Source organism: Megascapheus bottae, chromosome 7 (genome assembly GCF_031878675.1).
Source record: "Megascapheus bottae isolate mThoBot1 chromosome 7, mThoBot2.hap1, whole genome shotgun sequence".
Classification (NCBI taxonomy): domain Eukaryota; kingdom Metazoa; phylum Chordata; class Mammalia; order Rodentia; family Geomyidae; genus Megascapheus; species Megascapheus bottae.
In genome coordinates this window covers 8,936,046-8,948,280 of record NC_143515.1, presented here as the reverse complement: position 1 = coordinate 8,948,280, position 12,235 = coordinate 8,936,046, and the positions used below count along the sequence as shown (strand labels likewise).

Genomic DNA, 12,235 nt, shown 5'->3' with positions numbered 1-12,235 from the left:
TTTTAGCACCATAATAATCATCCCTTTATGTGGTAGGATAGTGTAACTAACAGCTTCTCTAATTTAAATGTACTTAAAGTATAAGTTAAAGGTTAAAACCTAGTTCTAGGCACATGACACAGTGGAAGCTCTGGTGTGTTTCAGTGATGAGTCCACAGCCACAAAATAGTGTACAGATTTTAAAATAACAGCTATCAAAGAAGAAAACAAATAGTATGCAATCCAGGGCTTGTTTTAAAAGTACACCTAAGGTAGTAGATCTCATACTTCAAGAATTCTCATAAAGGAACCTTAAAATGTTAGGTAAAACAGCTTAAGAAATTTGAATTTTACACATTGTTATAAAACTATTAGGTAAAAGACAGCTGGGTGATTAAAGATTAAAATGTAATCCAAACAAGTGATAGGAACTTTCAATTTCTGCAATGAAGAAAAATCCTGAAAAACTGGGGAAACCACTTTCGAGCAATGTGAGGGTAGATCTTGGCATGTAGTTATGGATACGGATACAAAATTGTTCCCAATGGGAGGATAGAAGGACTGAGAAAACATGGCAAGGAACTACCTGGAGAGTAATAATGTCTGCAGGTCCTCAGTTAAAGGAAAGTTCAGTTTATAGCTGTATATTCTTCAAGTTTAAGAGATTTAGGTTTCAGAAAATGGAAAATTAAAATTCAAGAGAAAAGTATGAAATGAAACAACTTTTCTAAAGCATGTCATAAAGTGTGAAGAATTTGGGGCCGATGTTTAGAGGATATTTCTCCATACCATACTTGCCACCAAAGCTATTATTTCAAAAAATAAGAATCATTCATTTTCAAATACTGTTCTTGTATTATGGATCATGGAAAGAGGCTAACAAATGACATTTAAATAACTGATACCTTCAGGACTACCTTTGGCTTACCTGGAGTCTATCACTGACTGGGTCCTTAAAGGAACAGGAGGAGCTACATTCTGGCTGACAGCTGGAGACAAAGCATCAGTAATAGCATTTGCTGTAAGAGGAACAACAGGTGGTGCCTCTTTGGGTTTCTCTGAGTTGTTTAAGGGCTGCTGATGGATGGCTGGAAGACTTGGAGCTCTCACTTCCTGCTGGAAGTCTACACTTGACTCCATACACTCTGGAATGACCTTTCATGTCAAGTAAAACAAAATAATAACAAAACCAGGATATAACTAATCAAGCATTAGAGTTTTTTGAAGCAAAATAAACAGATTTTTCCCCCTTCAAGCATGCTTTACTACTTTAGCTATTTTAAAATGAAGTCAGTTACATCATGAGTTCTTTGTAGCTTCTTAGCATGGCCATACTCACAGTTCAGATTTTTAACTGCTAGAAAATAACCAGCATCTATAACTATCAGTATTTAAAAAAATATCTTCTCTCTACTTTATTTGGGAAACAGAGTAATGAATCAATATTATCAAGTGCTTACAATTGTGTCCTGCTCAATACTCTTGGCAGTTATTTTCTATTCAATAAATAGGCTATGTGTAGATAAAATCCACAAAAGTATGTTTCACAATGGGAAGAGAAACAAACTCTAAACTCGAAATTCTTTGCTTCTCTACTAGATGTATACAGACTTATGCAATGTTACAAAGTTAGAGATTGAGGGTTAATACCTTATTCTATAAAAGTATTCTTGTTAAAACAAGTGCCAAATATCTAGGGTAAAAAATGGTATTTAACAGATAACTGGACAAAATATAAACAGTTCATTCTTCCTAATCATCAAAAAGGGTAATTTAAAACTAGTTATTACCACTTTCAAAAAAGAATCATATCCCTTATCTGACATGTTTGTAACTAGAAGTACTTCAGATTTTGGAATTTTACAGATTTTAGAATATTTGCCTAGGTTTACCAGTTCAACATCCCTGATTCAAAAATCTTAAGTCTGAAATACTCTGAAATTCTAAACCTCAGTGCTAGCTACCTATGATGCTTAAAGTTTCAGATTTGGAGCTTTTCAAACTTCGGATTTTTGGATTACAGATGTTTTACCAGTATTCAGTTCTGAATAAATACTTTTAAGAAGAATAATCAGGCATGTTTACTCTACCAGATATCAAAATGAGCTAGAAAGCTATTGTAAATGTGAAAGCTATGAAATAATATATTTTAGAAATGGATTCTTCACTTATTTGGCATGTAAAAAGTTTAGTAAGGTTTTGAATTGCCTGAGAATGCCTGAATTGGTCAATCCATTTGGAAAATATATCCCTATACCATTATATAGACCAATTCCATAAAGCTTCTGGCTTAAGAGATTAAATATATGATTTATAATCTACTCCCACCCAGATGTCACAAAAATGGCAGTAGAGAAATTTTAATCCAAATAGCTGTTGGATTGGTCAAGGGGTTCCCTGGTATCTAGAATGTATTAAGTAATCCTGCTGGGGAGGTGCGGGGAAGTTCTCAAAATCACTATTGCAGATGGTATATACAGATGGTTATCTTCATGCCCTACCTAGAAGAAGCTGGAAGGGTCCTATCTGGAGAATTCATCAAGACTCTAGACGAGTAGCCTAGGAAAGAGGGCATAATGGATACGACAGAAGAAAACTGTCATATACACAGGAATGCTCACTACAACATGCTTTGTAACAGCTTCTACAGGACTTGTCCTTCTGTAAAGAGTAACAGAAAACTGTACTATGAGTTGATCTCTATGTAAAAGTGAAGATCTACAGGATGTGCTAGGTTCAAAAAGCAGAAAAGGCTGAAAAGTAACACACAGCAAAACATAAACAACAGCAATAGCAATGAAGAACATGGATACTTCCCCTACCCCTCTCTCTCTACGTATGTTAACAAATGATGTTCCTAAAAAGATGCATGCTTCATAGGAGTTTCATGGACTTTCCTGCCTGGGCTAGTTTCAAACTGTGATCCTTGGATCTCAACCTCCTGAGTATCTAGGATTATAGATGTGAGGCATATATTAAAAGTAATCTTCAAAATATTTTTAAAGAAAGTATTTGATTATCGTGGTACTCTACTTCATAGACAGGAATATATTATGTGAAAGATTAAGCAAACATTATAAAATGTAAATTAATAATAATTGCAAATACTACCACCGTTGGGTCACATGCCTAACTGGCAAAGAACATGGACATACCTCAGACCTTTCCTGAAAAGCAGGTGGTTCCTGGTGGGACAGTTCTACCACCTGATGCAGTTTCTTGTGAAGTTCATCCATTTTCTGTTTTAATAATTGTTCTTCAAAAGCATTAGCTTCCTTGCTCTTCATATAATGTTTGTCTTCATTTACTTTATGGAAGACAAAAAATAGTTTGTTTGCGAAGCTTAAAATCCAGGTCCTCAGAGGAATACATATAAAATGAGTAAAAGGTCATGTTTATTAAATTGTTGAACTGAAAATGGTATTTACCTTTTAATTATAACTTTTACTTGTTATCATCATGGTTACTACTATGTTCAGGGCATGAATTATAAAGAATTGACATAATGATCAACAATATTATTTGGTAGTAGCCCAGCATAACGCCAAATGTTTTTTTGTTTTGTTTTGTTTGCCAGTCCTGGGGCTTGACCCCAGGGCCTAGACTTTGTCCTTAGGCTTTCCTCAAGGCTAGCACTCTACCATTTGAGCCATGGCACCACTTCCAGCTTTTTCTGTGTATGTGGTACCAAGGAATCAAACCCAGGGCTTTGTGCATGCCAGGCAAGCCTTCTACTACCAGGCTACACTTCTGGCTCCTCAAATGCCTTTTATAAGCACGCATGAAAATCACTTGAAAATGATTTTTCAAAGATAAACTTCAAGTGACAAGTTGAACTGAAACCTCTTTGAATAACTTTTTACTGTGATTCTCAGATCTCAGCCTCCTGAGTAGCTAGGATTATAGACATGAGCTACTGCGCCTGGCTTCTCCAAATATTTTTATGAAGTACACTGAAGTTCATGGGACACACTGTGATCAACTTACCTGGCCATACCACAGACAAATCAGAGTCTGACCTATTTATGTACTGCTCAAAATGAGTCCTCTGTGAAATATGAACTGATCATTCTCTTTATTGTTGATCAAACATAAAGAATATTTTCACAGAATGGATATTACCTAACCTATGTAGTAGAGAATCTTGAGTGGAACAAAGATTCATTTTCTTAGGGTCTATGCTGTTGTAGCAAAAGTCAACTATATTAACATATATATTTTACCCTGTGAGGAACTAAACTTAGTCCTCTCCATAGCCAGAAATAATATGGCACATTGATCAGAGAACTCCTTTTGCTTGATTTGTTTAAAGTAGGTGCAGAATGTGCAAAATCTCTCCTGAACTTTCATTCCCAATCTAATCTTTTCATGGTATAAGTAAGTGGGCCAACACATTTAGAATTACTACACAGAAATACAAATCCACATAGATCAGACTGAAAATCTTAATGACACAGACTCTTGTGCAGGGCTGTTTCTACATGAATGATGCTGCCAAGATGAGGACTGAGTCACCACACAGTATGGCTACCATATTAATGTTTGGCAAGGATTGCTAAGCCTCTTATAGGATAAGCTACAAACATTTTCTGCAGAATGTTAGCATAGTCAATTATTTGATCAAAAATGCAATTACTTATTATTATAAATGACATACAAATAACTCAGAACATAAGATGAAAATACCCCATTGTTCATGCTTCCTTCGTTGATTGTATCTCTCAGCTCTCAGCTCTTCAAAAGAAAATTCTGACTCGCCACGAATAAGCTTCTCCTTGCAGTACATAACAACCTGCTTCACATCAGCACTGGTTGCCAAAGATGAGTGAGCAGAGCACTCTGATTTGGAAATCGTGAGGACCCTTTTTTCCCTATAAGGGAAAAAAGGCATCGTTTACAATACTGAAAATTTACAGTCTGGAAGGAAACCAAGTAATAGAGCAATGCACTAATTATACTTGCATATTTGGCTCTTCGTTACAAGCTGAAGGAATTGCTCCAGAAACTTCAGAACTCTGAGACAGAAAACAAAGGTAAGTGGGGTGGGGTGAAGTGGGGGGGGGGGAGACTAAAGTCAATTTCATCTATACTATTCCCAAATCAATATGAAAATGCTTCAGTGGAAAGGCCTAATAAATATTTTTTTTTTTTTTGCCAGTCCTGGGCTTGAGCTCAGGGCCTGAGCACTGTCCTTGGACTTTCTCAAGGCTAGAGCTCTACCACTTGAGCCTCAGCACCACTTCTGGCTTTTTTCTATGTATGTGGTACCAAGGAATCGAACCCGGGTCTTCGTGCATGCTAGGCAAGCATTTTAACCACTAGGCCAAACTCCCGGCTAATAAATAGATTTATATATGTGCTCATATTATGATCAACAACAGAAGCTTCAGTTTGCATCATTGTACTAATTTCTCTTATTGAAAAACCCACCAAAAAAGAAACACAACAAATGAGCCATCTTTTATATGATATTATGTTAATCCTTAAGAATGCCTAGCATACTTGGAGACAGCAACAGGAGGATCTCAAGATTTGAAAGACTCCACCTCAATTAGTGGGTAGACAGGGTAGCACACACTGTTACTCCAGGTACAGAGAAGCGCAATGGCTGGGCACAGGGATGCATGCCTGTCATCCTCAGTGACACAGGGAGGCAAAATTAACAGCCTAAGAAAGCCTGAGCATAAAGCAAGATCCTACCTAAATAATAAACAAAGCAAAAAGGTGCTGGAGGTGTTACTCAAATGATAGAGGACTTGTTTAGCAAGCACAAAGCCCCGAGTTCAATTTCCAGTACTGATGAAAACAAAAACAAAAAACCCACCACCATCACCAGCACCAAAAAAAAAAAAAAGGCCAAGAGTTTTTAATGCTAGGAAACAAATAACAAATGCTAGGAAACAAACTAAACAGTTACTGCACATTTCACACATGTCATATCTTCTGTCTAAATACATAGGCAGCCAGGGCTGTAGAATACAATGAGGCTGGCAGGCACGTGTATGAGACATATTGTCAAATATGTAAATTGGCCTGGAGCTTTCCCCAAGGCCAGTGCTCTACCACTTGAGCCACAGTACCACTCCTGGCCTTTTCTGTGTACGTGGTACAGAGAAATCAAGCCCAGGTCTTTATGCATGATAGGCAAGAATTCTATCACTAGGCCACACCCCTGGCTACATTTTTAGTTTTTTTTTTTTAAATATTTTTTATTGTAATTAATAAAAGGGTTACATGATATTTGCCAGATAGAAGGTGCATGAATTCACATACATTGATACCCTTTCACATGTCTTGGTACCCATTACCCTCCCCCCACCCCCCACCCCCGTCTCGGTTTTCCCCCCTTCCCTATCAAATTTCAAATAACCAAATACAAATAAATTCAATATATCAGATAACAAAGTGAGATACTGTAACAATATGAGATACCCAAGGGACAGCAAAGGAGATGAGAGATAACATAGTACATTAAGGACAACAATCATTCGTTATATGGCTTTTGTTTCAATATCCTGGAGGTCCTTCCAATTAGCTTCATACTATATGGCCTTATGTATCAAGGTTTTGCTCTATTGCAGATCTCTGCTAGTACAGCCCAAGGTTTCTACTGATTATGACAAATGAGGGGAACCATTGAGCCTAAGTTCCTTTGAGTCTGGCTTACTTCACTTAATATGATTTTTTCTAAGTCTTTCCATTTCCTAACAAATGGGTCAATGTCGTTTTTTCTGACAGCAGCATAGAATTCCATTGTGTACAAATACCAAGGCTCAGGGGCCTCCAGTCAGGAGTGATCCAAAATAGGGATTTCCTGGGCCAATGAAAGAAGCCGATAGAAGAGAATTCCATTGTGTACAAATAAGCAAGGCTCAGGAGCCTCCAGGCAGGAGTGATCCAAAATAGGGATTTCCTGGGCCAATGAAAGAAGCTGATAGAAGAGAATGTACGACACTGATAGACAAGAAATCACTGGGGAGGAAGTGAGGACAGGAGGTTGTGTGGTGGGGATCCATGGGGTCAACTTCTAATATAAGTTGACCAGGAGTAGATGACGACAGGCCCAGGAAGCTGCACGAAGGTTTAGTGATAGAGGAGTCAAAGTCAAAGAAAAGAGATGCTTAAGGGGATATAGAAAGTAACCAATATGGCTATTTAGACATTCCTGGTTTCTACACAACCTAAAAATGTCAATATTACCTGATTCTTAGAAACACAGGATGGGTTTTTTTCTGGACTTGATTTTGATGCTATCGCCTGATTTAAAATCTGGGCATTATGCAGAGGTTCTAAAGTTCTAGCTATGAGAGAAGAGGGGACAAAATAAGGAAAAAGAAAGAAGAAATATTACATTACTGTATATTTCCTCACACTCACTCAGTACATTCACATTTTCTCAGAAAATAAAATTATTTTTTAAATCAAATTTTATACAATTTTCCTACCAATTAAAACACCCAAAGATATACTGGAAAGAAATATAAAACCTTGCTGAGTGTTAGTGGCTCATACTTGTAACCCTACCTTCTCAGGAGGCTGAGATCTGATAATCGCAGTCTGAAGAAAAGTCCCTAAGAGTTTTTTGGTTTTCAAGGTCGTGGACCTGGGTGCTGTCCCTGAGCCTTCTAAAGCTCAAGGTTACTGCCCTACCCCTGGAGCCACAGTGCCACTTCTGGTTTTCTACTGGTTAACTGAAGAGAAGAGTCTCATGAACTTCTGTACTCATGCTGGCTTTGAATCACAGTCCTCAGATCTCAGCCTCGTGAGCAGCTAAGATTATAGGTGTGAGCCACCTCACCCAGCTTCTCTGAGACTTTTACCTTCAATTAATCACCAGAAAGCTAGAAGTGGAGCTGTGGCTCAAGTAATAAGAGTAACAAAAGCTCAGGGACAGTACTCTTGAGTTCAAGCCCCAGTTAAAAGTACATACCACATATATCATCCCTCCTTTCCTCCACCCATGATTTTCTTGGGCTTTATTCAAGGCTAGCACTCTACCACTTGAGCCACAGCACCATTTCCACCTTTTCTATGTATGTGGTACCAAGGAATCAAACCCAGGTCTTCCTGCATGCTAGGCAAGCACTCTATACTAGGCCAAACTCTTGGCAAGGGCCATATTTTCTAAATGTTACACTAAGCAAATAGATGTAATTTAGAACAGAAAGACTTTAGAATCTGTTTTGGGAAATCTTTTTGTTTATTTTACTTTTTTCTGCTTTAGCCATCCAAGTGCTGAAATTACTAGGATTACAGGAGTAATCAACCATACCTGACAATGTCTTTTCAAATATCTCCCTGCCTCACTCCCAGCAACAGAATGAAAATATCAAGTCTGGCTTGGCACTTTGCTCTATTAAAGTGCTAAGACAGATAAGAGGTCTTGCTTCTAGTGCTATTTATGGGGCTTTATAATAATTACAGTGCTATCCTCATGACTCAAGATAGTAGTTTGGTTTTCATTAACTAGTAGATGTATTTTTTTTCCCCAAGACAAAGAAAAATCAGTGAAAACTAGAGACTAAATTATTAATTAACAACATATGCATTTTAGAAAGTATTATTTACCTTGAGCTGGCAAATGGGTCTCAGTAAGGCGAGTCTGAAATAAGCTAAATGATGGTAGAAAAGAAATCAATGTAGATTGCAAGTTTACAGTTGAATATATACACATTAATAAAGAGAGACTAAACACTGAAGATGAAGAAAGAAAATAAAATGGGATTTCAGAGTTGCTTCAAAATTAAGTGTTTCAGATATGAAACACTAGAAAACGTCCTTGCTGTGTGTGGAGGTTAAGAACTACAATCGTAGATACTCAGGAAGCTGAGTGAGACCTAAGTATCAGTTTTAAAGCCAGCCCAGGCAGGTAAGTTCATGAGACTCTAACTGCCAAAAAGTTAAAAGTAGAGCTATGGCTCAAGTGGTGGAGCACTAGCTTTGAGCAAAAAAAACCTCAGTCTAAACCTTGAGTTCAAGGCCCAGGATCAGCACACCCCACTCCACCCCCACCCCTCCATCATCCTTTTGTCCAGTTTAAGCCCACATTCTCAAATCCACATAACAAATCTACCTTTCCATGTCTGAAGTCTGAAAACATAATTTAGGGTGTTTGAAATCCTCCTTTTAGCTATTTTGTACATTTGGAACAACATGAATATAATGTTTCAAAGAAAGAACTGGAAGTATAAACACTTCAAAAGGCAGGCAGATTACTGTTCATGCTGTGAGAAGTTCTCAAAAACATCATTTCATGGCAGTTTTACATATCAGCTCTCATTGTCAAAAATGTACAGTTCTGAGCCGGGAGTGTGGCCTAGTGGTAGAGTGCTTGCCTAGCATGCACAAAGACCCAGGTTTGATTCCTTGATGTCCTAACCATAAAAAAAAAAGCCAGAAATGGTGTTGTGGCTCAAGAGGTAGAGCTCTAAAGTTGAGAAAACACAAGGACAGTGCTCAGGCCCCGAGTTCAAGCTCCAAGACTGGCAAAAAAAAAAATGTACAGTTCACAAGTCTCAGTTTCCAAGAGGACACATGTACATTATAAGGAAGAGATACACAACAAAATGCTAAACATAGCTTGACTCTTAATTCAAGCAAATCAATTATCAAACCTTTTTACATGATAAGGAAAGAGGGAAAATATTAAAGAAATATTGTCACTTTTGTTAAGTGATTATAGAATATGATTTTATATGAAATAACCTTTTGGAGAATAAAGAATGTGATATATAATGGAGGTTAATTATACAAAGTTTTCTTTTACATGTTTTGAAAATTTTCATAATAAAAAATTTTAAAAGTACAAACACTATAGCAAAGTTTCTTTTTAAAAGTGAATATATTAAATGAAGGTAGGGCATGCAGTGGACAGAGTGCCTCTGATTCTGCTAATGAGAACAGTGACAAACTGTACAGCTTTTAAAGAGGTAATGTGCTTACATGTACCGATAGCCTTAAAACTCTTACTATCCCTTTGGCTTAAAAGTTCCAATTCTAGACTTTATCAAAAGAATTGGGAACATAGTAAACTACTTTGATAAGAAATAAAAAGATGGATAAATATCTAATATAAGGTAGATTTAATTATAGAATAAGTAAAAATTGTAGGAGAAAAACAGGGTAGGTGTTCCTCCTGATATTTACCATTTGCTATGGTTTGGATGTTCACCAAAACTCATACTGAAAGCTATTCTTTATTATGTGGTACTACTGTTAAAAGGTAGTTAGGTCATGAGGGCTCTGCTAAGGAGTGGATAAGTCTATTTCCACAGATTAATGGGTTACAAAAGCTAGTTTCTCTCTCTTGTATGTGCCCCTCTTGCCATGTGAAGTCCCTACTCGCAAGAACGAGCCCACTATAGGTGAATTCTTGTTTAGGAACCTCTTAGACTCCAGAAATTACCTGAATAAATTTTATATATTTTTCAGTCTGTGTGTGGTATTTTGCTAGAGTAAGGAAAATCAGACTAAAATAATATTGTTCTTTATAAAAACCAAAAGATTGTAAACAACTTAAATGTTCCATTAGAAAATGGTATAATACACTATAACTATGACTGACTTTACAAGTACTTTAGAACTGTTTAAAAAAGTCATAATTCCTTAAGAGCAATACAAAACTTAGTATATTTAAGCACACATGCAGCATGATTTATAGTTTGAAAACATAAACACAAAGAAACATAGGAAAAGAAAAGCTATTAGAATTCATCAACAGTGAATTCTGGGCAATTAATGTATTTCTGGGCAATTTCTTTTCTTTTTTTTTTTTTTTTTTGCCAGTCCTGGGCTTAAGCTCAGGGCCTGTGCACTGTCCTTGGATTTTCTCAAAGCTAGAGCTCTACCCTTGGGCCTCAGCACCATTTTCGGCTTTTTTTCTATGTATGTGGTACCGAGGAATCGAACCCGGGTCTTCGTGCATGCTAGGCAAAGACACTAACACTAGGCCAAACTCCCGGCCCCTCTTTTCTTTATACTACTCTATCTTGACTATATTTTCCACAAGAATGATTTCCACCTAAAACAGCATAATTTTATTTTGCTTTATTTTATTTTTTGTTAGTCATGGGGTTTGAACTCAGGGCCTGGGCACTGTCCTTGTGCTCAAGGCTAGTGCTCTTACCACTTTGAGCCACACACACTGCCACCTCCCACAGCACAATATTTCTAAGATGCAAACATTCAGTTTTCAGTTACCTGTACTGCTGTTGCAGTAGTTCTCTAGGTTCAGCTTGGTTCTGAATTCCTCTCCGAAAAACAGCACTGGCGTGCTGCAGTTCTCCCTGGGCTTCTAGATGTCCTGCCCAGAAGATGTACAGAGGAGATGACTGGGTTCCAATTCCCTGGTTGTAGAGAAACTCGAAAAACTGATGGCAGTCACTGTTGTACTTGGCCTATAGGAATCCAGACCAAAAACACACAAGAAAAGGGAGGTTGGGTAACTAAGAGGCTACCAGGTATATGGGCTGTTGGACTAGAGGAATAACTTCTAACACTGAGTAACAGGAGGATAGCCTAACAACAGGATAACTATGATTGACAAGTAGTTTTGTACTTCAAAATAGCTAGAAAAGATTCTGAATGTTCCCAATTCAAAGAAATGATCAGTATGTACTGATCCTGTACAAATCATTACACATTACAAATATGTATTGGAATATCATGCTGCACGTTATAAGTGCATATAATTCCTCTGTATAAAAGTAAATAAAGACACTAAAAACACCAAATCAATCCATAAAAAGGTATTAGGATAATCCATAAGGACAATGAAATTATTAATATAGGCCAGGCCCAGAACCCAAACAGCTCTCAACTCTTCAGTTCCTGTAAAGGACTGAGGCAATACACTACATAGATAAAGGTGTGTGCAGTCATGATAGTAGGCTGATAAATTAGGTTCCTTCCTTGCTTTGACATTCAATATTCCCAAAATTATCTGCACTATTTCCCAAGTTAGTGGAGTCTTTGATAATTATTACATGCAATATTACTTTTCTCTTAATCTGAGCTTGCTCATGTTCCACAGGGGCTTATTTGACAGTTTAGTAAACAAGTTCATGTTTACTATTTTATTTATTTTTGCCATTCCTGGGGGCTTTAACTCAGGGCTTGGACACTCTCCTGAGATTTCCCAAGGATAGAGCACAACCACGTAAGCCACAGTGCCATTTCCGGCCTTTTCTGTGTATGTGGTATTGAGGAATTGAACCCAGGGCTCTGCGCATGCTAGGAAAGCACTTACCACTAGGCA

General features: G+C 37.4%; 1 protein-coding gene across 1 annotated transcript in view; it reads right to left on the bottom strand.

Moving 5' to 3' along the window:
• The window catches only part of Bub1 (BUB1 mitotic checkpoint serine/threonine kinase), a 36,210-nt gene that overhangs the window by 19,036 nt on the left and 4,939 nt on the right, over window positions 1–12,235 (bottom strand). The window contains exons 4-10 of the mRNA XM_090336389.1: window positions 11,179–11,375; window positions 8,548–8,591; window positions 7,180–7,280; window positions 4,942–4,994; window positions 4,666–4,850; window positions 3,135–3,286; window positions 908–1,134 (exon numbers count right to left, since the gene is read on the bottom strand). Of these exons, the coding sequence (XP_090192515.1) occupies window positions 908–1,134; window positions 3,135–3,286; window positions 4,666–4,850; window positions 4,942–4,994; window positions 7,180–7,280; window positions 8,548–8,591; window positions 11,179–11,375 (959 nt within the window). The remainder of the gene's footprint in view (window positions 1–907; window positions 1,135–3,134; window positions 3,287–4,665; window positions 4,851–4,941; window positions 4,995–7,179; window positions 7,281–8,547; window positions 8,592–11,178; window positions 11,376–12,235) is intronic.